The sequence below is a fragment of the Egretta garzetta genome, unplaced genomic scaffold (genome assembly GCF_000687185.1).
Source record: "Egretta garzetta isolate BGI_Z169 unplaced genomic scaffold, ASM68718v1 scaffold77, whole genome shotgun sequence".
Lineage (NCBI taxonomy): Eukaryota > Metazoa > Chordata > Aves > Pelecaniformes > Ardeidae > Egretta > Egretta garzetta.
In genome coordinates this window covers 254306-280406 of record NW_009260130.1, presented here as the reverse complement: position 1 = coordinate 280406, position 26101 = coordinate 254306, and the positions used below count along the sequence as shown (strand labels likewise).

General features: G+C 49.3%; 1 protein-coding gene across 1 annotated transcript in view; it reads right to left on the bottom strand.

Moving 5' to 3' along the window:
- Nucleotides 1-5630: 5630 nt before the first annotated feature.
- Nucleotides 5631-26101, bottom strand: part of SHROOM3 (shroom family member 3) — a 151743-nt gene continuing 131272 nt past the window's right edge. The window contains exons 5-12 of the mRNA XM_035896957.1: nt 24250-25105; nt 21083-23476; nt 18021-18097; nt 13587-14504; nt 12000-12515; nt 11009-11159; nt 6645-6917; nt 5631-5990 (exon numbers count right to left, since the gene is read on the bottom strand). Of these exons, the coding sequence (XP_035752850.1) occupies nt 5631-5990; nt 6645-6917; nt 11009-11159; nt 12000-12515; nt 13587-14504; nt 18021-18097; nt 21083-23476; nt 24250-25105 (5545 nt within the window). The remainder of the gene's footprint in view (nt 5991-6644; nt 6918-11008; nt 11160-11999; nt 12516-13586; nt 14505-18020; nt 18098-21082; nt 23477-24249; nt 25106-26101) is intronic.

The following is a 26101-nucleotide window of genomic DNA, read 5'->3' as shown; positions in this document are numbered from 1 at the left end:
GGCCCCTTCGTGAGGTAAAATGGCGCCCGCCGCAAACCCGGTGTGGAGAGCCGAGAGAAACTTGAGCAGAAAGCCACCTTCTCCCCCAAAACCTCCTGCTGTGGCTTGTCGTTTTCAAATGCCATCCTTTCTAAGCTTGCCCAGATCCTTTTTTTTAATCACAATCGTGTTTTAGCTCAGCAAAACACCTCTGGCACAAGTCGTCTGTGCAAAAGTGGCTCCCTCATAAGCTGTTTCCTCAGTATTCAGTCACGCTTTCACCAGCTCTTATTCTCCCCAGCTGAATTATGTGTTTTGGGGTTTTTTTCTTCTTTTTTTTTTTGCATTTCAGTCCTAATACTTAATTTAGTGCTAAAACAAACATGAATGAAAGAAGTACTGCTGGCTTCTGTTCTTTCGTTTGAATGCTATCTGCTCACAGAGCAACCCTAGCAGAAAGTCACAATCTTGAGCTGCAAATCACAGGGGAAAAAGCTGCCTGGCTCACACGTACCATGTTTTCTTTATGGTGTAGTGGAAAACAAACCCTTTTTCCTAATCCCAAATCCTAATCCAGGCTGACGCTCTCTACAAGCCCAGCTGAGGGTTTTCCAGCTCCCCGCCATTTTGCAATGGGCAACGAGAAAGCAGAGTTTTGCAAGGATTTTTGGCACCAATGTGCAGCAAGCTCCACAAAAGCCAGAGCTACGGCTGGAGAGGTTGTGCCACTCTATGCACATAAGCAACAGTGTAAGTTGCATGCATGTAAGCATCTGGCAAGCACCCTCTGGACAGCTTGACACCCTGAATTCAGCCTGTTTCTGCAGTTTGTATTCAAGAGGAACAGCAGGGTCTGGCCAAACGAGGCAGAAAAGGACCATCTCCTAGACTGAGCCCACTCTGGCCATATAAATTCATTCAGTTGCACAACACAAATGATGTTTGTTCAGTAATGCATTGCTAGAAAAACCCTGAAATACACAAGAGGTGTACGACAGTCTACATGCAGAGGCAGGAGCAACGGTCCTGTAGAAACACAGCCAAACCGTAACACCATGCCACGGTCAGCATATATCCCCTCTGGAGAGGAAGAAACAGCTCTTACGTGAATCAAACCTAGATGTAAGCTTGGTGCATGGTTGAATAAAGCATGGAGAAACTTGGGGATCGGGTCTCTAGATAGGCCCGCAGTTTGCTCATACCGATTTAAAGCACGGGCTCTCCTCCGAAAAGCTCGCTCTGTTTCCCATTTTGCAAGCGACAAATTACTGCTCATGCTACTATTGAGGATTTGTGTGGAGTGAGTATGAAATGCCATCCAGTTTGGTTTGCTTGCTTCTCTTAATTACCAGTCTAAACGATCACGACAGCGGTTGAGTTGTAGAGATGATGGATCAGGCCTGATGCATAAACTGTTTTGGTGCTCTGTGTTTGACCGATTTTATAGGTAAACTTCACAAAAGATCTTGTGTGTAAACTTACAACCAGCAGACCCTAGCGTGTAAACATTCTTTACTAGATTTAGTCTTCAGGAAAGCTTCTGACGTGAATCCCTTGTGACCATCAGTTGCCCAAGGGCTCTGATAAAAAAAAGCAAATTGTAAGTCGGATGACTAGATTTTCACGGCTCTTGTATCACGCGGCACGGCATGGCAGAGCAGACTGTAGGCACGGCATGTTGCTAAAAGCATGTGAGGAGTTCCTGAGAGCTAGGTTTAAAAGACCTGCACAAGAGACAGCATCACGGTGCAAGTGCATGCCTCCACTTCCCCTGTTTGCCCGTGCTGGGTCTGAGTGCTACGACAGCAATGCATTTCTGATTACTTTCAAAGCCCAGGAAAAGTGCACTCTAGCCCTCTAGTGCCAAGGCTACAGCCTGAGCGGGAGGCTGTGGAAGGATGGTTTAGATCTGCCTTTTTCCTGAGAGGTCCCTCAGAAACTGGCGGGAAATCGAAGATAGTAATTTAAGGAATGCTGACTCAGGAAAAAATGCTACCTCGCTAAGGGTAATGCGCAAGCACGATGTAATGTAACAGGCAATGAGGCACCCCATTGCTTTGTACAACGGGCTTTTACTTTGAACTTTTGGCAACGTATGTCAAAGGCGTAACTGCTTTGTCCTTACTAGGATTTTTCCTCCAGCTAGTGAAGCGAGACCGCACGCTTCACCCTGTGCGAGGCATCGGCTGTAGCCAGCTGAACGGGCCAGGTTGCTGTCACGGGATCTTTCGACAGTCGATGGACTTCTCCGGAGACCGCTTTGGAGAAGGCATGACTCAGGTACTCTGAACTGACTTGGGGAGCAGCCTCATCCCCTGTCACCTGCAGAGGGAGGCCCCACCTACAGAGTTGAGAACCACTGTTTGTCCCAAGATGTGTTTTGAATCATCTGTTTTTAACAGGCTGTAATGTTTAGCCCCTGCTGTGGTTGCAAGGGGAAATACCCCAGCTCTGGGATGCACAAGACACTACATTTTGGGAAGGGGTAGCGATGCAAATCACGCTCGCTGTATCTAGCTTACTGGTTTTCTCCACTGCAGCCACATAACTACAGGTTCAGATCGAAAAATCTCATGTGGCCAGACCCCAAATTCAGATTTGTTTCAGTAGGTTTACTGAAACCTACAGACAGAAAGTATAAAATTCTGACCATGGTATTCCTGTCCCACGAAATCATATCATCGCTCTGGGAAATGGGTTTCCATTATACTCTAGTTTTAAAAACGCAAGAGGAAAGCAAGGTGGGATAAGGAGCAATGAATAGATTCCCCTTTTTGGCAGAGACACTGAGAAGTAAATCTACTGGCTTGGCCAATGTTTAATTACCTTAATTTACCTTAATTACCTTAAGTACATGTCAAGAGGTGATTCTATGAAACTTATTAATACTTGCAGTTAGGGGAGCAATTGTTGTGCAAAGACTGTTTTCCTAATGATAAACTTACCAGTGCTTGCAACAGAAATAGGAGCTTTAACTCCTTTTCCACCTGAAGATCTAAGCTGTTATAAAAATGTAAGTAACTATCACTTGCCTCGTTAGCTGATGCTTGTGTGTACAGTGGGAGCACACGCAGGACTTTCATCCTCAACCCTCAAAGCCATGCCAAACATCTGCATTTCCTGTGAACCACCACGAACCCTTAACCTCAACACTTTTAGCTGGAAACACGACAAAAACTAATTTAACGCTGTTTAGTAAAGCCTTACATAGCACGGCAACAAGGCTGGCCGACTGCCTGCCAGTTGGAAACACTCGGTTTGCAGCGTAACAGAGTGACGATTGCCGTCAATCGTGCATCCCGTGTGGGTGAAGGTGGCTGGGCCTCGCAGCGTGCGCAGCCTGAGGTGCTCCCCTGAAGTCAGTGCTGGTTCCCGCGGCAAACAGGCAGACCCCGCTTGGATGGGACCCCAGGCTCTTCCTGGCCTGAGGGCAGAGTGCAGGATCTTCTTTCTCAGGAAAGAATTTACTGAACGAAAAATGCACTGGTGGCCGGTCTCAAGCTGTTCACAAAAGCTCACTAGGTTTTCCGAGTCTTTCTGATTTGTTTTGGTAAGCGTAGGATGGAAGGGTGGCCGTTAACAAAAATCTAAATGAAAACAGCTTTTAAATATGATAAACTAAATGGAAGTAGTGTGTCAGATTTTTTTTTAGGAGAAATGAAATGTTTCGCTTTCTCGAAACAGCTCCCCCCACTGTTTTCCTGAAACTCCACTCAAACACATAATTATTCTTGAGTGACCCCAGACATAGTTTTCTCTCCAGTTTTCTTTTTGATTCAGCTATTAAGGCATAAAAATCAGTTCCCTTGCTTAGGGTTCTCATGAAATGCTGTACGAGTTCGGGCTTAGAAGTAATGAAAAGGACGTGGTTGCTGTCATCGCAAGTAATTGGCTTGCTGCTTCAAAAAGCATCACCAAACCAGGTAGATTTTCTTTTGGCTATGGCAGAATTGATGCTTGATATGACAGAAGGGCATTGGCATTTTCTTTAGTCTGCCAAGCTGCCTGTGAAGAGCTGCAATGTGAGCTGTAAAAAAAATAAAAGGGGCTTTAGAACCAGCACTGAAAGCAATGAATGCTGTAGTTTTCAGCCACATGCTAGAGTTGAAATTCAAAACGAATGGACTTAAGACTACAGGACTAAAATCTCTGCTCTGGTCCCAGTGGCAAGACAGGATGGGATGAACAATGGAACACCCTGGAGAAAGGAGAAGTTGGAATCGCTGCTGCAGCAGGAAAGCCCTGCAAGGTTAGAAGAGAGATGACCCAAAGCTGGCTCATCAGCCGCGGTGGTAATCTGTTCATGCAGCTTCTAGCCATTTCGTCTAAATGGCGATGCAGCTCGTTAGAGAGGAAAACACGTTCCGTACAGAAAAAGGGAATCTGCCCCAGTCTGCTTTGCTGACTGTAAACTGGCAGCAGTCCTCCAGCACTTGGTAAGCTGATACGGTACAGTTCAGTCAGGCAGCTTTAGTTACTCCAGGTTGCCCTGACTAGGAAATAATCCAATCATCTTTACAGCAGGCTCTTGTCTATCTAACCAGGGTGCTCAACTTTATCATTACACGTGCATGATTTCTGTGGGTAGGGAAGAGAATATCGAATTTCAAGTTAAAGCCTCTTCTAGCTTGTAAAATAATTTCTGATGAGGTGGGTTCAGACAAATGAGGTATTGCTGTATGAAAAAAGCGCTAGCGTACATCATCCCTTCACAGAAACAGGCCTATGAATACCGTCATTAGAGATCCCTCTCACATCGCGCAGAAGTGCATTCAGGCTGCAACAGTAACACAGATCATGAGTTAGGTTATTCGAAACAAAGGCAGACTTGCCCCACGCTCCCGCCGTGAGTCCAGACCTGAGTTCGTTACTTCACGCTAACTTGGGTTCTCATAAGAGCGCGTTTGAACTCCACGCTCGGTGGATCACACGATCCAGAAGCGGAAAGATTGCGTTTTCCTGGTCAAAATCTTCTTCACGAGGCCACTTAATGGTATGTTTAGCATGTGTTGAAACAGGTTGAAGCTTCTTCTGGTAGCCCTTTATTATATTAAAAAACAACAACAACAACAGCAACAAAACCACGAAGAGATGTTCCAAGCTAATGCATGACTATCTTTGGGGTTCCCTCTTTTTGTTAAGGTTTTCACAAAATACAAAATTAAATGTCTTTTCTACATACAGAACAAAGTAGAATCAAGAAACTGATTAGAGTATGTACAAAAACTTACACATTCTGTCTTGTTCTTTAAAAAATATAAATATCAATAATGTTCAGTAGAATGGGTTGGTTTTATTTTTAAGGCTTCATTCTTTTAGATCCTTCATTATTTAATGAGGCGCCAGGTAGGCAGGAGAGGGAGGGGAGAGAGGAGGGCACGTTTTTTATTAAAGGTCATGTGTTTAATTCTCGTGAGACTCTTCCTCATCTCTAGCAGGAGGAGATTTCCCTCCACATGGATTGAAGTTTCCAGGAAGCAGAGGTGGAAGGAAAGAAAAATAAAACCTTTATTATTGCTATTTTTTTCCTTCATTAAAATCTCATTTTAAACCTGTCTCTGTTCATCGTCTTTGTAGAGAACCATCTGCCAAGCACTTGGATCAAAAAGGCTCGAGCAGGAGGACTGTACCCCAGCACCACCTGGGAAAGGTTAGAGTGAGGAAGAGACCGCTGGAGGTGTTTTACCACTGACCCCGGCAGAGGTAGCAAGTGCTGCAGCTAGGGCAGCTGCCGCGGCTGCATCCCTGGGCGTGAAGTCTGTGGGGAGGCTTTCCATCAGGCACTTGAGCTGTTCCTGACCCAGTTTGATTTTATCATCTAGCTCTCGCTGCTCTATGAGGAGCGCGGACTTCATCTTTACAAAGTGCTGGTAGTCCTGGAGCTGTTCCTCAGAGAGGTAGTTGCCCAGGATCTCCAAGACCACCCGTTCTCGACGGTCAAGGTTTTCCTTCAGTTCCCGGGCATCTTCGTGCTGGCCAGCCAGCAGTTTCCTCTTCTCGTTCAGCGAACTCTGCACACACCAGAGAGAGCGCTTCAGTATCAGTAGCACCAAACTCACCGATCCCCCCCTCTCCTTCCCCCCAACACCATGTTTGCCACCTCTGCGGGAGGCGGGATGGCTGCTAAGCTCTCAGATGCACAGTCAAAAGCCTGGGGGAGGAGGATGAACTCCTCATTGTGGATTGAAGGTGAATCCCACCGGATCGGACTCCAAATGTTCTAGTCAATGTGGGGCAGAAAGCGCTCCAAGAAAGTCAGTATAACTGGCTTGAAAGCAACAACTGCCAGGAATGTCTGGCTTTGCCTCTCACAACCACCCGAAGAAAGTTAAAAAGCGGCTTCAACTGAGGCAAAAGGCAGTGGGTTGTTCCATGACACACAACACCGTACGGCCTTTCCTCCAGCTGTGGGTCACAGACATGCTGTCCCAAACATGGGCCCTTCTGTTTCTAGACAAAAGCTGCAGAATCTGAGACATTTCTATAAACTGGGACCAAGATTCCCAGGGACAGAACCGCGTTTGCTACTGCTTATACATAAGCACTAAGACACGTGCCTTCCTGTGAGCCTTTGGAGGTCCTAGCTTACACAAGCACCTTCTTGTGACTGCCGCTGTCCCGCAGCCCAAAAAAGGCCAAGATGACACGGTTGTGTAGATACGTACCCGCTCTTCGCTGTTGGCATTTTCCCCTAGACTACTCAGAACATTCTCTACGCGGGCCAGGCGTCCCGAGAGGGAGAGCAAGAGGTTCACCACCTTATCCAAATCGCCAATGAACATCTTGTACTTGTCAAACTCGTTGGGTTTGCATAGCTGGCTGATCAACAGCTCCACCTCCTCTCCAAGAGCATTATTCATCTTAATGTCTGCAAGCAGGCCTTCCTTGGCTTCCTTCAGGATTTCCAGTTTGTGGGTCAAGCTCCCGATGAGCTCAGCCTGTCAGAAGGGAAACACATTGCCACATCGATCATTACCGTGATCAACCCAGTCATACGGATGACGGCAACAAGAGGATACGGCTATAGTTCCTGAGGAGCAGGGTCAAGTCAGGCACAGCTGACAAAGAAGACATTAAGGAGGAAACAGAGAAAACTCTGGAATTCCACATCTAGGTGATAATCTGAATACCCGACCAGATTACATGAAGGTATCTTTGCCCTACCATCAATGAACATTTTTTAAAAAAGACATCTGATTTGGTGTACCATATTCTGATACGCAGCTACCTACATCTGAAAGATGTAGGTTCTTTAAAGTCTCTGAGTGAAAAGGGCTACAGCCACATCTCCTGCATATCCCCACTCCCTGCCCCAGCCTGAAATAGTTGTTTGGATGTTATTTTTTTCCATGACCCAGAACTGTACGAAACAACTGGCAGAAAAATTAATTTAAGGTGAATTAATGGCATGACAGAAGGCTGAGCTGACACTTACTAGTTACATGTGGCCTAGCAAGAAAGAAGGAATTGCTATGTATTTCCCCCTCCTATAGTACCCTTAAAATACTGACTGCTCCTTACTCAGCCACCTCAGTGTTGTTGAGGTGCAAGCTTCAGATTCAACCGTGACCAAAACGCCCTGCCTGTGCAGGCACTGCCTCGCACAGAGAGGCATCAAGCAAGCATTTACACCAAAGATGCTCTAAATTTACTCAGTGACTAAGCAAAGTCATGGAGAGCGCACACCCATTTTGTGAAAATGCTGGCAAACGTTTCACTGAGGAAGAAAAGGAGGCCCCCAGGGTTCAGTTACTCCAGAAACAGCAGTGCTGCACATGTGCTGGAGATCCTGATTTCTGTTAGGACTTAGGGGAAAGACATACGCAAAAGCAGAAGTCCGTGGCCTGGGGCTTGCCATTCTTGCTTCCATTTACTCAGAACTGAGAGCACAGGGAGCAGGAAAAGCTCTTCATACAAGGGTTGGGTATTTCCAGTCCCTGCAGTTTATGCGCTGCTGAGGCACCCGTTATATGTATGTTAATCTGCTCTGCACACAAACGCTGCAGGATGAAATAGAAGTAAATCACAAGGTTGCCTGAAAATACTCTAAGTTTACTAACGCAGCCCTCTTTCCAGCAAACCTGACAGTAATTTCAAGTAGGAAGGCGGTCTACTTCAGAGGAGAAAGGATCTTCGAACCCGGGTCAGGCTGGGGGTTGCTCTAAATCAGCCCTTACGCCCAGGGGTGGCTTGTCAGAGTGGGGTTTAAAAGGCTGGCTTCGCAGCCGGGGAGTTAAGAGCACGGTTTAGGCAGACGCCACTAGATGGTACACTGCCAGCATCTGCTGGAGTGCATGGTTTTGTGGCTGCACTACAGTTCACTGTCAAGCTTCCACAAGGCTGAATAAAATGCGAGCAATAGTCTCTTAAACAAATGTCAGCTGCCAGGCCAATGCTGGGATGACTGCTAAGTCACACCGTTTGCTAACAGTGTAGTTCAGGGGGACAGGAGAGCAAAGGTGGCACTCGGTCCCACCTGCTAGGGTAAGGGACAACCAAAACTCCTCTGCTTGGCTTCTCCCCTCAGTAGGACAGGTAGCATCCAGAGACAAGAACCAACACTTGCTTGTCCCTGTGCCTGTAATGCTAATGCCACCTTCAAAAGAAAGATCTGAGGTCCTTATCACTTGACCAAATCCTGAGGAGCAAAAGAAGGGATCCGTTTTCAATGATTATGGTGCTGGGGGAAAAAAACTCGATAGCAGGACCCTATGGGCTGCACACAAAGTCCAGCATGAACCTCAATGGGTTTTCAGGAGGACCGAGCTGCTCAGAACTGGCAGTTGTTCCTCCTTGCTCCAGGAGCTTTGCTCAAGGTGCAGACCTGCACTCCAGCCGTAGCAGGAGGCTACGAGGCTGCTGGGAGTGACGAACCTTTGTTCTGAAGGCATGGGAGCTGGATGGGGACTGCAAAATACTTGCGTTGTGTTCATTAATCAGTGACTCTCCCGTGATCCCAAATGCCAACCAATATAGCTCCTTTGCATACTTACAATGGAAACGAGCTTGGTTTATCCAAACGACCTCTCAGAGTAGCTGCCTTCTCAGATAATGCCTATGCAAATGTTATTTCACACAGACCGTGAACAAACATGCCAGGCAGATCTTGCTGTCTGGGCCTAATCGCTCCCATCTATTTCTGTTTTCCATGCAAATGTAACCTTTGAGGCCTGGGACTTGTCCTCCATGGCAGGACATCTACTTGCAAGCCTGTCAGATGCTTGCAGCATGTCCACCGACTCCTTGGAGCAGCACCCTCGTCTTGTTTAATTGCTCCCTACCTTTCACGTTGGTATAAGCAGGCAGCTGGTTTTGAAGCAGACAGCACCCCAAGAATCAATCGAGTGCTACAGGCAGGGTCTGCGGTTACCTTCAAAGCTGGGTGCTCCACAACCAATGGCTTAGGACAGATAATTAAAGCAGCAGACAAAGGCCTCAGGCAAAAGCTTTTGATTAGCAACACATGCATGATCTATCTGTGTAGACTTGCTACCCAGAATCTGTGTAGGACCACAGAAATAGGAGATGGCAGGCACGGCGAGTGTCTCTAACCCGCTCCGGCAGCATGGTATGACAGCTCCTAAAGACTTGACAGGGTCCTACCTGCACCTTCCATGCTCCACAAAACAGGACTGATCTACTCACTTCGTACTCATAATTTGGGTTACAGAGCGCTTTGATGGAGGTCCCATTCTAGCTGTTGTTGTCCTTAAAGCCTGGCAGGGAGCAGCTTTTGCTTAGCAGAGAAAAGCTGAGAAACAGTAAGGCAATAGGAAAAAGAGGGGGGGGCTCTGCAAGTCAGGGCTGCAGGACAAATTGCATACTCGCACACAGCATTCAGCCTCACAACTGCCCTCTGCTTTTTTACACTCGGCATGGGGGCATGGGGATGAAGAGCCAGAGAGAAAATGTGGAGTTAGGCTAGAGACACATGAATTCTCTGCACTTTGACAGAGAGGCCAAGCTTGGGAGCCTTTCTTTAAACCCATACCTGACTTCAGTGGAGGAAAAATAAAGTACTGTACTTACAGCGTATGGGACTTGCACAGATATTTGTAGCCTTCAGGATGTTTAAACTCTGCTGTTGTACGAACAGCATGAGGTATGGGCTGTGCTACTCTGTCCCGCGCAGCGTAGGATGTTTTAAATTTACAGGCAGGCGGGCACAGCTGCTTTTGACACAAAGGCAGGAGGTGTACGAAGGGAGGCCCAGACAGGCAAGTACCTGCTTGTGGCTCCTTGGCATTTGGGAGCTTTGCAGTATGTCTGTAATTAGCAGGTAACCAATGTAAGACAACCACAGGGACAAATTAGAAGGCCTTGCAAAAGCCCTGAAGACAGAGCACCCAAGCCTACAGCAAGAACTGCAGGGGCCATTCCTCAGTGAAACGTAACCGCAACGAGAGAGGAAAACGGCTTCCTCCTCTCCTGCCCTGCTCTGCTCCCACCCAAGTCGTCACATGGAGGTTGTGCTGACTGAGCTGCTGAGGCACACGTGGCTTTCAGCAGGTCAGCGAAAGAACGAGGCATGAGGGAAAACCAGTAACTGATGTTTCTTCGGAAGCAGGGAGCGCAGACAGCAGGTAAAATGGGTAAATTGGCTTCACTGAAGAGGAAAATCCTAGGGCGAAACCTCATGCGCTCAGACAGCGCAGTCGCTAGTGGGACTCAGTTCCTGTTTCTAACCAGAGCTGTCCTTGGTCAAGTCACTTCACCTCTCCCTTTTCCTTCCTTGCTACAGGACGAGGACTGCCCCTTACAACCTGTGAGCTCAGCGTTTATATATATATACAGGCCCGCCTCGGGGTTGTGCAAGACTTGTACTCAAATTTGCAGTGAGTACTCAGATTAGCTGTCTTCATTCAGTCTGGGTCACCCTAATGAAGCTTTACAGGTGGCCTACATGTACCCAGCCCCCGTGCAAGTTGGGACTGCCAAAAGCTCACATCAAATAGAAATGCACTTTACTTTAGGGCTTATTATTATTTCAGGAATGTAACCAGCAAATGGTGGTGTGTGCTGAATTTACCTTCTTCTCATTGATGTCCAGCAGCTCCTCATCCTCACCTAATTCTTCTGGCAAGTCCTTGATTTTATTCAGCAGTTCTGCTTTGGGTGCCGAAACACTGTAATAAGCAGGACAGGCGACCAGGATTACAGGAGCTTCCTTTTCTTCTCTCCTACACCACAGTGAAGAAAAAGGAGGAGTTCAGTCTGAGCCTGACTTTTTCCCATCCCTAGATCCATGGTTTTCCAGCGCTCCCGTACCTTCCCAGTGTTACCGGCCACAAAGGAAATGGCCGATTCCTGCCATCAGAGGGTGCATGTCAGCTGCTTTCATCCCTCTCCCTGTGCAGAACAGCCCAGCTGCTCTGTGTCAGTGTTGACAAGTTAACAATTCTATACGGGATCAGATCCTTGCTGAAGGGAAATCCGCACGGCTCAGCTGGTGATGACTGGACTGACCATCTTACCTGGCACAATGCATTACAACTTATTTCTGTATGGTTTTCCAGCTGTCACGTGGGAGTCCCTATCTTAAAGAAAACACACTGGAGGACTTGGACTGAGCTTTGCACGGGCCTGCAGTAAGTAGGTGCCCACATTCCTCCTTCCAAAATTTGGCCTCTCATTATCTTTCTGCCCGTCACCGTTTTGGTCCCAATTTTACTCTCCTATCTCTGTTACTGTGCTTTGGACTGAATTGCTTCAGATTACAAAGGGTAAGATAGCAAAACCAAATAACATCTCCAGAGATGGTTCATTTCCTGCCCAAGCTCAGCATCGTTTTCTACGCAGCCCAGAGAGGCGGCTCAAAGGCCCCGCATACAGCCGAGCTCATGAGAACGGGCATTCAGAAATGCCCTGCCAGTCCTCATGCTGGGAACTGAGAAACTCATTCTCCACCAGTGTCCACCTATACATATGCAGAAAAATTCAGCATAGGCTTGTCCTTCAAATCAAGCAAGCAGCGAGTTCTGCTGCGACATTAGCCCCCATCCCAAACCAGAAGAGCTTACGTGTCATCTACGAGTACCGTCCTGCTAGCTTTCTTCTGCGTCATCTTCCTTTTCATGTTGTTCTCCTTCAGCAAGCTGCTTCCACTGGGGAAAAGCCCTTCCATTAAGTCCATGGTTGTCTTCATTTTGGAATCTGGATCCAGGATATCAGCCAGAGACTTGTCTTTATGGACAATTTCTTTTGCTAGAGCCTCTGACTTAATATCCTCTGGGGTCTTTTGCTTTGCCTTTACTGGAGGTGCTGCGCTGAGTGTCCCGGAGTCCAGGTTGCCGTTTTCTGACTCTCCGGTGATGGCCGCTGGCTCTCTGTGGTTGCCTTCAGGCTGAGTTATGGGCTGTCTATCAGCGCTTTGAGGCCCTTCAGCAGCAGCAGGTAACTGGTGCTGCTTATCCACAGCAGATGGAGAGCTAGTCCTCTTTGACGCAGGTGGCGAGAGGGGCCAATTTTCACCGATACTGGTGCCCATCCCTGTTATCTCCCTCTCGGCCAGGGCTTTGGGAAAGCTTTTGAAGCTGCTATGGACAGAAAAATTCTGTGAGATGAAGATAAACTTACCACGCGGGACCACTGTGAACACATGGTGAAGGCCTAAGACAAGTAAGTTTTCCTTCTCTCTCATTTTGTCTCTTACTTCTCACTTCAACACGGAAAGGCCCACAGTATGAAGCCACTGGCACCGGAATCGTATCATCCCCGCAAGCTGGACACTGCTGTTTTGTCATTCCAACACAGAAAGAAGAAATGAGTGACAAGCCAGTTTGTTTTCTGCTCACAGGCTGGGGACATTGAGTTGCACTGCCTTGGGACCCGCCACCCTGAGCAGCCTACACTCATTTGTTCTTTTCATGTTGGAAAAGCCAGTTACTACCACAGCCCCGGCCACATTCTTCCCGGATGGAAATCAGATCAGCTCCCTGGGAGCCAGGGAAGCTGTGCTGAGTTAAACCAGCTGGGCACCTAGCCCAAAGTCCTATCCTTCAGGAAAAATTCACTATACAGTGTTACTGTGACATATTTGTGTTGTCACTTCTTGGCAGATGGTCACTGTTTCATAACAGCATTATTTTGTGCCAGGTCTAAAATGTATTCTGGGAAACTCTTAACTGTTTGGAAAAACTGTCATGGATTGTCATAGTTCTCTCTCAAAAAGCAGTTAACTGGAAGGAGTCAGCAGCCGTTCTAACGCTTCATGCTGGAGGAGTAAGAAGCAACTCCACTGAAATCCATACAGTAACTGCAGGGAGAACAAGACCAGGAGTTTCTCACCCATAGCCCCCTTTGCCTTGCTCACCAAGCATCTGTCAGTGCATCTGCTGACGGGCCGCAAAGCTTTTTGCCTTCTTGTTTTGTGCCCTACCTTGGCCACATCATTTGACAACAGTCTTGGCAGCCAGCACAGCCTGGCGGCAGCGAGCCTGTCTGTCTGTCCCTCTCCCCTTATAACGTGTGCACTCTGCAAGCTTCCCGCTCAGCCAGCAGCTGTGGGTGGGTCGTCGCCACATGCGGAGCTGGGTTACATTTGTCCGGAGCCCCGCATATCTTACTGTATATGGCTCTACAACACCCGAGATGCTGCCCTCCCTTACCTCACTTTGGCCTCCTCTGTGAGCCCAGGGGATTTGTCTCCAGCTGCCCCATTCCCCTCAAGCACCGCCGGTGGGGGAGGAGGTGGGAATTCCTCCGTGCCGTTTGTAGATGTGCAAGAGCTCAACTCAGGAAGAGGACGGGATGGCAGTGGGGGTGAGAAGGGTGAAGCAACGACACCGGGCTGGGAAGGCATGACAAACACCTCGTCGTCTTCATCGTCCTGCGGCAACAGTGGGGGTGTGAGCTGCAGGCACGATTCCGAGATCCGTAGATGGGTTGTCCCCTGGGGAGAAGGATTCTCTGGTTCGGAAGAAGTACTGCTCTGTGTCAGCAGAGATTGCCACCTCTGGAAGAACTTTGGCTCAGCTGCTGGAGGAGACACGACAGCCCTTGGGCAGCTGTTGTCTTTGACTGTATGAGCCCACAGCACTTTGGGTAGGAGGGATCTCTGAAGCAGCCCGGCTTTCCTCCTCCACATCATTTCTTCCGTGGGAGTCTCGAGGGATCTGTCCTGGACAGCATCCAAGGACTGTGCCTGAATACTACCGTTGGCCTCAGGGGCAACAGCATCTCGTTTGGCATGGTGCTGTCTCAGAGCCTGGCCATCACCTGCACTCTGGAAGTCTGAGGGAGTCTGGGTGGGCGTATTAGGGGAAGACTGGCCAGATCCAGAAGGAGTAAGGTTAAGGAACAAGGGTTTAAAGCCTTGCTTTTGCTCAGGATAGTGACTCCTTGCCTCGGTTGGGGATGGGACAAATGCAGAAGTCCTGCTATCTGGCCTGGAAAGTTCTGAGAGCTTGTGGTTCTCCGTCAGCGTGGCGGACCCAGTGACAACCTCGCTGCTGTGTTGAGGATGGGGATAATAAGTTGTGAATGCCATTTTTTCTGAGTGGCTTCTTTCTTTGTTGCTGAAAGACCTGAAAATGAAGAGACGGACCATGATAAGCTTAATAATCGATGAGCAAGAAAAGCTATTGTGCAACCACATCACAGGTCCAGGTCAGTGCCTGCTGATCTAGGTGAGGTGCAGTTGTGCTTTGAAACTGGTAGTAAAATCTAGTCTACTAATGCCAGGGACACAGAGCCAGATCCATTCCCACTCACCATCTCCCATCATTTTCAGCGTGTGCTAGATCACACGCACACACGTGCACACATGGAGCAAGCATCACAGCAGTGACTTAATAGAAAAAAATTTAGGAAAACCTAAGTGCCTGGCTTCCTTTCCAGCTTTGCTTTGAATTTTGTTTGTTATAGATGGGGCTAGTAGCAATTGCTGTAAGAAAGCCTACTTGACATTAGCTACCATCAAACTCCATTCTCAATCGTTGATAATTTTAAGAATTTCAGCTTTATGGGTCAAAAATTCCCATAACGTTATCTGCTCCTTTTGGAAAGGTGCCATTGAAATGGTTCAACTGTCTCCGAGAACAAAGCAAGGCCAAAAAATGCACTATTTTGACTGCAGAGAAAAAGAAAAAAAAAAAAGCTCTTACAACCTTGGAATCCTGTTAGAAAAAACGAGCTCCACTCAGAAAGGCAGGTGGTATAAAAACCAAAGCCAATACGCTTCAGCTGCAAATGGATGCTAAGGCTGCAAAGCCAGCAGATTAAATTATTCCTTCCAGTTCCTTTAAGATGCTCTCACGTGAGTCTGAGAAACAGTGTCGGGCCTTTGAAGCGAGGATCCTGCTCAGAATACATAGCCAAACCTACTTGCCCATACGGCTATTTAGCTGGAAAACAAAATGAGCAGTAGTAATAGCACTAGCAGATGCAAGAGAAGATGGCCTAAAACCATGAGGCCATACCATAAAACAATAAAATACAACAAAGCTCTACTGCCAATATGTTTTCTGTTCTTGAGATGCATTGTTCAAGTAATCCAACACTGCCAATCTATGATGTTTGAGACTTGGGCCCCAAATTTGCTCTCAGAGGTACTGGTGCAAAGTAAGAATAACTGTCAAAGACATGGGTCGTTCTGGCTTTATTCTGGTGTAACCAAGAATAGAATTTGGCAGCCTTTGCCTGGGGGTGGGGGAACTTCCCAGACAGACTGCTCTTGGTATTGTCTGTGGTTCCTGGACAGTAGCAATGTGTATTCTTTTCAGATGCTCAGTGTTTGTCAGAAATGCCAGATGGCAACGCTGTAATTGAAAGATCTCTCCTACTGTGGAAGCAATTGTGGATTCTAAAACTGGTGGAGCAACAACCGTTCCCAACAGTGCTTACGAGACAGCTATTGTATGACTCTTGGGGAGTAGTGTAAGAGCACGGAGCGTAAGTCACAGAGCACGTGTGACCGGACCAAGTGATTGCTGACCAGGGTTTCCATAACTTCACCATTTGACAGTTTTCCTCCTTGAGCAAGAGAGGTGGTTGGGATGCTCCCATCTGCCCTCCAGCACGTGAAGCAGCCTAGAAGCCATGTGAAGGAAACCTAGAAGCATAACTCCTACTGCCTGCTATTGGCTTCCCTGAAGGGCCCACGCACGGAGTACGCTGCAGACAGCGATAGGAAGGTGATGGTTAGATGGGAGAGGACTGGCTAGAAAACCAGCTGGGCCGGGCTGACAATCACAGGACAGACAAAGACTGCATCTCTTCAGGGTTGGATTAAAGATGCTATAATAATCCCATATGACCCAGACTGCGAAATACTCACTCACGCTGGGGCAGGGGAACATTCAACAGTATCCTAACAGAGGAACTCCTCCTGTGAATCATTGGCACATGGGTCAGGTCCTGGTCTACCCTGTCCCTTTCAGTCTGTGAAGGATTCAGATTTCGTTCTCACTGAGAGTTAAATGTAAAACTTCCACTGGCTTCAGCAGTGCACTCCCAGAGCCCTCTGGCTTCCAAAACTCAAACCCATTCTCTTTCAGGACATTTCAGGTGCAGTAACAGAAGAAAGATCACTCAGCAGCTATGGCTGGTAGGGAGTGATTTGCAGCCTGTGTAGTGGGACTCTGTCCTCAGAGCCAAGGGCTTTTTCCTGTCTTCTCCCATCCTTTTGTTCTATCTTTTGGGAAATCCAGTTCTGATTAAGAAGGGAAAGCAACCTCACATCTCCCAGAAGAAATGTGCTTGCAGAGCATGCAGGATGCCTACGCAGCAGAAACGTCATAAAACTGTTAATACCAATAATCTTTGTGCAGTGAAGCATGAAAATGAGAAACCTACATTTCGTGCCCCAATAAACTTGTTTTCAGCCTGGGTGTTCAATCCCATTACTTGGAAAATAGGTTGGGGGAGAAAAAAAAAGGAAGCAGCAAGTAGTTACTGAGAAGAGTGATGAAACGCCACCTCTAGAAGAAATGGGGAGGCAGGATGAGCTAAACCAGCTGTATTGTTCTCTTAGGAAAAAAAATGCAAGAAGTTATTCCAAATCAAAGTAAATGTGTGTGTTTTAAATAATCATAAAAGGAAGTGCCTGAAGGCAGATGGAGTCCCTCTAAAACAACATTTACGTCTTCTTAGGGGCAAAAATGGCCAGCTGGTCAGAAGTAAGATCCAGCTGGACTCGGAGCCTTCCTCTACTTCTAGCTGTCGCTCCCTGACCCAGAGCTGCATGGTGAAACCTCTGGAGACAGCAGTGTTAACTCCCACCGTGACAAGGGAGTGGGATGACATTTACTGCGAGCCTGTGAGAAACAGAGCTCCTTTGTGAGTAATTCTTTTAGTCCCTCTTGATGGCTTTTACTGTAATATGAGTTAGCTGTTTGGGCATTCGGAGCCTAGGGCAAGCATCTATTTATTATTTAAATGTAAATACAGCAATATCAACTTCAGTTCTAGTTAACTTCAAAACAATCCACTGCTAAGTGGATAGTTACATAAGTCCTAATATTATGAATTTTATGATTATACTTCTCTATTTTAAAAACATTTCTCTCTCCCCTGTTGCTGAGCAAAATATCCTGCCTGTACAAAGGAAAGCGGCCTAAATGCAAGCTCCCAATTCAGCAAGATAAATGAGATTTCCCAGCTTTAGTCCACACAAATGTTCACTTGCTTTTGGGGAGGCAGCACCCTGGACTGGAGAAAACTAAACAGCGTGGGACATCAAGGTATTTTTTTCCTTTAGAATCCTTCAGTTATGATAGCATCTGACTGTGAGTTCTAACGGCAGATGGAACACATTTTGGAGGTATGTAATTGCAAATTTGCTGCAGAAACATGCTCCAAGGTGACATGAGGAGGACTCGATAGTGAATTAACATCCATAGTGGAAAAAAAAAAAGCTCACAGCAACTTACTCTTCCTAACTCTGCCGGGCACAGCACACCCAGAACTGTGTCTGTGCAGTTGTTTTCTCTAGTTTGTCACGATCCATCCGTTTACACAGACAACACATGACAACTGCTGCTGGCAGCAGGATGGCAAGAGCTGACCCTGCAGTGACAGAGGGGACATTAACATATACCTACCTGGCTCCCGCGCTGACCACATAGAAAGGGTCTCTCACCATGGGGCCAAATTCACTGCTTTCCCTTCTCAGCAGCTCCTGGAGTGCAAAGACAGTATTAGCAGCAAGCAGAAAGCGACACAAAACAACAAAACACTGATGCTGCCTAGTAAGACGAGAGCACGGCATATGCCATATACAGCTGGGAGGAAAGCTCTAGCGTGGCACACCACCCTCCAGCACCCTACTCCTGCTGAGACGACCTGGCTGCTTTTTTCAGGATGGATTGTGGACCAACAGGCAGACTTATTCAGAGAAATTTTTTTTTTTAAACCTCTCAGCAAGTGCTTGCCTCTTCTAAAAACATGCTCAACGGTATCAGTGGGACCGGGGTGTTCACCTCTGTTTTACATGCAAGCAAGAAGCTGAGCCATCACTGAAGCAGCCTTAACCAGGGAAGCTAAACAGTGAACTATCTGTGCCCAAACCCAGTGTCAAAGCAGGACTGAAAGGCTGCAGAGATGCTGAATGCCACAAAGGTTGGAAACTCCAGCCACAGGCAGGGGTGCTGAAAAATATCACAAAATCTGGTGTTTGGTTATTCTGAAAACCAAAGCGCAGGAACTACCTCCTCGTTAGAGAAATTTTGCAGCTGAAATACCTTTGCGAATGTGAGACTCTGCCCTAGAGCTCCCACTGTAGGACACCAGACTATTATGAGACATGAAAGCAAATGCTAAGCCTGCTTTTGAAGAGGTTGGTATTTTCTCCCATACGATCTTTCCAGCAGAGACCATTTCAGTGCTCCTCTTCCCCACACCCTTAGTAATTTGCTTTTTTGGTCAGTGTTGCTGCAGAGGGAGGGTAAGTACAGATCTTGATTTAGGAGTCCGGGAGCTGGGAGTTATGTGGGCTGAGGCAGACTAAAAAAGTAGAAAGGGAGGAAGGCTGAGAATGCGTTCTGAAGACTGAGAGCTAATAATTCCACATGGCTATCAATTTCTTTATATCTTCAAACAAATCCCTACAGTGACATCGCAATGAGATTTATATGCAGCCTGAAAGGAACGTTAGACAGTGTACACAGGGCCCCGAAAGACAGACAGCGAGACAGAGAAGTCTGTTGCTAAACTGGAAATAAACATTTCCCACAAAAAATCTGAAAAGGCAAAAAAAACCCCCAAAACCAATTCACCCTGTTGCTTTGGCTTTGTCCCCCACTTCTACAGCTGTGGTTTTGTATTGGAGGCAGCTCAGAAACAAACCTAATTACGAGAGCACTAAACTTATACTTCCCTTTCAAACAGACGCTTATGGATGGGTGCATATATTTGAAGTCAAACATGCTTTCTTGAATTAGGATTGAAGAACGGGATTTTCAGAAGTGCCTTGCTGCCTACGGGACTAAATTCCCATTCCAGAAGCGGATACAGCTAAATCACTCTGGGAAACAGCAGTAAGGGCTCTCCCCTCTTCTACGCTTGAACTAAGACCCTGTGAGCAGGTCTGCACTGCTCTTCATCACCCTCCTCAAGTCAGCTTCCAACAGGCAGAAACTCTGGTTTGGCTGCTGAACGTACACAAGATTAAAAATGAGCCAACAAGGGGGAAATAAAGATCTTAAGAACTATGCTGTATGTTCCCTGCCCAAGAGAGGGGGCTGGGTAAAAATGAACTAGGGCTGCTCGATGTCCTACCTGTCATTTAAAAGTACATTTCAGCCACTCTTCTCTCTCTGGATGCCTAGTTTTGTTGCTGCTCTGACTGTTCCGGGAGGCAGAGAAAGAGTCACAGCTTGGCCTTCACCCTAACTTTCTTAAGGACTGTCCTCTTACTGAACGCAAGACTTCATGATCGAAAAGTGTGACAAAATTGCACAGGTGAGCCTGATGCCCGGCTGGTGTGGAAAAATACCGACGATGGGGTGAGACAGCAGTGGCCACGGGAATGCATTCCAGTCACTTGATATTCACAAGCTGCTTTTTAAATTCTATTTAAAAACGTAGCGTGGGATCTGAGGTCTGTTGAGGGAGGACATTTAGAACGAAGCACGCGACAGGTTTGGGAGGACGGCTCCCCCTGCTTTGGCCCGTTTCCAAGATGCTGCCTAGAGCCTCCTTTACGTTACTTGACTCAGTACCACTTCATTGCACCTAGGTCATCTGTCCTGGGCCAGTAGCAAGTGCAAGAGTAGAAGGAGATGTCCTGGATCTCAGCTGCCCCATAAATATGTGAGACTGTCTAAACACTCAGACTATTTGGAGCGAGGAGCCTGTCCACACATTTCGGTTGTTTTATCCCTCTCCCCATGATGAATGGAGCCTGGCGCGAAAATGGGGATGGGGCAGCAGACCCAACCGTGTGGCCTGACCAGTTGCAGTTACCTAAATAGGTCTGAACAGAATTCAGCCAGCTGAAGAGCTGGCCTGGGCAGTTGTTCTTTAAGAAGTTAGCCTGTTTCTACTATTTACCATCATCGGAGTCAGTCGAATTCCCCATTTGTGACATCAGTGCAATGTTCCCAACCACCAGGCAGGGGACATGGCAAGAGCGGCCAGGGTCTCCGCTAAGTTTTGTCTGCAATGTTTCCCTCCAGGGCTGGAGGCAAAACATAATGGTTCCTTGGCAGTGCTTCCGCCGAGCATTTCCCAGCACTGTCAGGCACAGTGGGGAGCCAGGGCAATTTCAAGCAGCCTTTAAACCTTCTCTACTTCGCACCAGGCAAGTGGGCTGCGGGCAGAACAGCAGCAACAGCACATCACCACCCCACCAGAAAGGTGATCAATGCTTTTCTGGTGACACTGGCAGGTAAGAACAGGACACCTCAGATGGGAAGTCAGGAGCGGCAAGAACACACGCACGCTACCAGCACGTGCACTGAAATCCCAGCATCTCTGAAATCCCTGAAATAGCCCCAGCAGTAAGACAGTGGAACAGAAGCAGTACCCCCACACACACCAGCGAGCATTTACAACAGCACCGTGGTCACTGAAATGCAATAAACGGTCTCTATCTCAACATGCATTTCTTTCCCTGCTTCACCAAGCTCTGCTTGCTTGCACGCGTGATCCAGTTTCCACATACCTGGTGTTTCTTATCCGCTGTGGGAGATGATCTGGAACGTATATGCACAGGGACTGTCTGATTGTCGAACCTATCGAGCAAGTCTTCCACAGACACTGATTTCCCAGAGTTCCTGGTGGTGGAGGGTGTTTCAAAGACCTGCTCCTGCCTCCTGTAGCGAGGCTGGCCCTGCATGCCCAGAGGGTCTGTCTGAGTGCCTTTGGTGAGCTCCGTTTTGGCTCTGTAATCCCGGCACCTCTCTGTTTTCAGTCGGCTCGTGACTGAGCTGTCCTGGTGCCCTTTCTTCTCATCTCCACTCACGTCGAAGCAGCCCATCAGCCCAGGAGGAAGGGTAGAAGATATCCGCCCCGTCCTGGACATCCGCTCTATGGACTCCCTCCGGCGGTAAACGTTCTGGTCCTGGAGGGAATTCATGCTGGAGGCGGAGGAAAGGCTCTGGCTGTCCGGGCCACCTGCCTGTAGGTAGGAGCTCTGGGAACGCTCCCTCAGCATTCCGACATCTTGCGAGGATGGCCGTCTCCCCATTTTGCGCTCGATGTAGTCGGCGAGGGCGTTCTGCTGGAGTTGCTTGAGCTCCGGTTTGGAGAGGCTCGCTGTGGAAGAAGCTTTACCGTCCCTTTCGAAGATCTTACGCCGGTCAGCCACCGTATTCTCTGAGAAGACAAAATGGGTGCCTTTTTTCTGGAAGGAGAATGGCGATGGCTCCCCATCAGAGATGCCCACCTCGTTCATCTTCTCTGGCTCTGAGTAAGACCGCTTCTTCTGCTCTGCTGTCAGCCGCTTTCGGCCCCCGATGCGCAAGACGTGCTGTGCCTTGGTGTAGTCCAGGGCGGAGAGGCTGCCTTCTGTTGGCGTGACGCTGTGCCTCTCCTTTGGGGTGTGGGGAGACGCCGCAATGCTCCTCATGCCCACATGGGCCGAGGCAGGCCTCTGGGTCATCCTCTTGGGTGCGCTCCCGAACGGGGGGCTGATGCGACGGAAGGAAGTGGCCCTCAGCACCCTGGACTGAGCGTCCTTAATGCTGTTCCTGTAGGCCCTGTTAAATGGTGTGTCCAGCTGCGACCCGTGGGCATCCTGGACATTATCCTTCCAGAGGATCTCCTTGTCAGGCTCACCTCCCAGCTGGAACGTGCTTTTACTCCTTGGTAGCTGACCCGTTCTTATTTGCACCTCATTTTCAGGACACAGGCTGTAGTAGTCGCTGGGTCTCGCCTGCTTCGCTGAAGCTGCCATTTGTAGCTCTACGGGGCGCCAGTCAGCCTCTTCCAGCTTTCCGTTCCTGACGGAGGGGCTGGAGACCCTGCCCAGGTCACTGGGCAGCTGGCCGGGCTCGCGGAGCTTGCTGCGCATGTCCTCCAGGCTGTGCAGAGAGCACCTCGCGCTGGAGGGCTGGCTCGTCCTGCTTGGCCCGTAGTGCTGGCCGAAGCTGGGAACGCCAGCACTCTGGGGCTGGTGAGTGCTTTGCTCTCGCTGCTCAAACTTGCTGACCTTCTCCAGCACTGAGCAGCGGGGCTTGCTGGCATCTGGTTTGCCATAGGGAAAGCTTTGGGTGCTGCTAGAGCTGAGCCGGCTCCTCCCAAAATCAGAGGTCTTGGGGTGCTGTGGAGAAGGGGGCTCTTCGCACTTTGGCTCAGCAGCATGGAATGGAGTTACGCTCGTGCCCTCCTCCTCCTGCCTCGCAAAAGCCTGTGGGTCCACATCACTCCACTGTTTGTGCCCCTGTCCCCTGTGATCCTTTTCCTCTTTACTGCCGCTGTTCAAGAAAGACAGTTTAGCGTTGGAATGACCCTCACCTGGTTGCATCTCTTTTAGCTCAGAGCTGCTTTGCCTCCTGGAGCTCTCTGGGATGTTCTGCAAGGAGGAGAAGCCATACTGCTTGGCCTTGCTGTGACCCCACTGGTGGTGAGCAACAGCGTTTCTCTCGTTCATCTGTGCATTGCCATTTTTGTCCTCCTGGGATTCAGCCGTCCAGTCCTCTTTGGGCTGGTAATGGGTTTTTCTCTCACTGGCATCCCTCAGCTGGGGCTGCAGGCCTTGAAAACTGTGTTTGGAGGCCTGTGCAGTACTTGCAGTCTCTCGGTTGCTGTGTGCTACCTTGTAAGGGGGTAACATCTCCTCCTTTCTTGACGTGGGCAGGCAGACTTCTGGGCCTGCTGTGCTAGGAGGTTTTTGCTGGAGGACTCTTGCTGCAGCATCGTGCTTTCTCTCAGCTGCTGGGGGCTGGTAGAAGATGGTTGATCTGTTTGTAGTGCTTTGGTTTCCATTCTCATCAAAGCCCAGGGTGCTGCTGGCTATGGCATTGTCGTAAGAGACTGGAAGAGGTGGAGAGTACCCACTTTCTTTGGCCAGAGCTGGATAAAGCGTCCCGTTATTGCTTGCAGACGGCTGGGGCACCTGGGCATAGTGCGGCTCTGGGGAAGGTACTGGGTAGACACCAGTAGGCAGCAGGGGCTGCCCTGGCTGGGAATAGCTCTGCTTGGGCTTCACAGTGGGGCTGCTCTCTGGGCTCTTCTCCACCACGGTGTGCAGATGCCCTTCTCCAAAGGGGGTTTTCAGCAGCGGTCCCTGGAATAGGGTGCTGACAAGCGGAGGCCAGGCCCCTTTCGGCTGGGTTTGACCAGGCTTGTTCAGATCAAGGCCAGCGCATGAGCTGGGCCTCTCGTGATGCCTGATGGCTGCATAGCTGTCGCTGCGAGTGGGAGGCAAGGGAGGTCCCCTGGGGGGCTGGCTCTTGCTGTCTGTGCAGCCCTGGTGGGCTGGTAATGGGTTTTTCTCTCACTGGCATCCCTCAGCTGGGGCTGCAGGCCTTGAAAACTGTGTTTGGAGGCCTGTGCAGTACTTGCAGTCTCTCGGTTGCTGTGTGCTACCTTGTAAGGGGGTAACATCTCCTCCTTTCTTGACGTGGGCAGGCAGACTTCTGGGCCTGCTGTGCTAGGAGGTTTTTGCTGGAGGACTCTTGCTGCAGCATCGTGCTTTCTCTCAGCTGCTGGGGGCTGGTAGAAGATGGTTGATCTGTTTGTAGTGCTTTGGTTTCCATTCTCATCAAAGCCCAGGGTGCTGCTGGCTATGGCATTGTCGTAAGAGACTGGAAGAGGTGGAGAGTACCCACTTTCTTTGGCCAGAGCTGGATAAAGCGTCCCGTTATTGCTTGCAGACGGCTGGGGCACCTGGGCATAGTGCGGCTCTGGGGAAGGTACTGGGTAGACACCAGTAGGCAGCAGGGGCTGCCCTGGCTGGGAATAGCTCTGCTTGGGCTTCACAGTGGGGCTGCTCTCTGGGCTCTTCTCCACCACGGTGTGCAGATGCCCTTCTCCAAAGGGGGTTTTCAGCAGCGGCCCCTGGAATAGGGTGCTGACAAGCGGAGGCCAGGCCCCTTTCGGCTGGGTTTGACCAGGCTTGTTCAGATCAAGGCCAGCGCATGAGCTGGGCCTCTCGTGATGCCTGATGGCTGCATAGCTGTCGCTGCGAGTGGGAGGCAAGGGAGGTCCCCTGGGGGGCTGGCTCTTGCTGTCCGAGGAGCCCTGGCCTGGCTGCGCCCAGGTGGGAGCTGTGTTGTGCCGGCTGAAGCCGTGGAGCCTGCCATGGCCACGACCGTCCAGCGAGGCCCGGGGCTCGCAGCTCGGAAGCAAGGTGGAGGACTTTACCTCATACTCCTCGGAGATCCCTCGCTGGGCATCGTAGACTGTCTTGACGTACCTGATGTCAGCTTGCCTCATTCCCTCCTGCAGGCCGCCTCGGGACTGCACGCTGTCCGTGGAGCAGGGATGCTCCTTGCTGAACGGAGGGGCAGGATACTCGGGGATGCTAGAGTTCGTGGAGAAGGAGCTGTAGGCAGAGTCTCTCTTGCTGTGGAGGTGGGAGAGCTGGTCGATGCTGTTGGTGGATTTGGCTGGTGACAGGTGACAAGGGTGGTATCCAGGGGAGGAGTGGTCCAAGCTCTCCATGCTGCCCCGGGAACTGTACTGGTCAGGACTTCTCCTCAGATAGCCATGCTCATAGCCAGAGAGATCGCTGGTTGAGGAGCTGGGGAAGAGCGAGAGAAGAGTAAAAACCCACTGTCAGCAGAGGCACAACTTATAAGTGAGCTCAGAAGCAAGATGTTTAGTTTTGAGAAGTGCAGATGAAAACCCATATTTGGGCCTTACTCCATCCCCTGTTTGCAGTCATCCCAGTTCACAAAGAGGAACTGCTTGACATTGCAACACATGGCTCTTATTTACCACAGAAGGGTGGGAGGGAAATGCAGACAGAAAGACAGTGCATCTCTGGAGCCAGGGAGGATCAACCCCACCCATCAAACCTATCCAAAGCACTTAGAAAGCTGAATGAGAGCCGACGCCACCGAGGAGGAGGAGAGGAGGACGAGAGGCGTTCTGGGGGGAATCTAATCTCTTTCTTTTTTTCCCATTTCATTTCTTTTTATGGAGATGAAGGCTATGGCCTGGCAGGCTTCCTGGAAATTCAGCTGTCCCAAGGACAGTTTGTTTGCTGCGAGAAAACTAAACTGACAAGACAGAGAAGAGATGCATGTGTTTGTGCGTGGAGGCAAGTGGGGGTGCAGCGACAGAAGAAGTCTGAGGATGCTGCAGGAAGTCTTCACAGCCACCTCCTCACGTAGCTCAGCAGGGGCAGGTACACCTTGGCACCTGCTCTGAGATACATGCACGTGAAAAGAGGACTCGTGGCCGCCAGAGATGTGTTCAAAAAGAAGGGTATTCGGAGATCTTTCTGTTGGTGGGAAGGGAGCTCCTTGTGCCAGCCACAGTTCTTTTTACACCTGGCATGGGGATATCACAAATTTATGTGGCATTTCCCCTGGCTAATCTCTCCTCCCAGACTCAAGCAAATACACTGAGGATTGCGGAGCGTAGCCCGAGGATTTCACTTTCTTTCCCTCTGTTCCCAGCTCCCCTCCCTTAGGTAATGCTTTCTCTAGTTCCCCGTGCAGCTTACATGCGCTGTCCTGGCAGAGCCGCAGGAAAGCACCAGGAAAGGAAAGACTGCTGTCCCACACGAAGG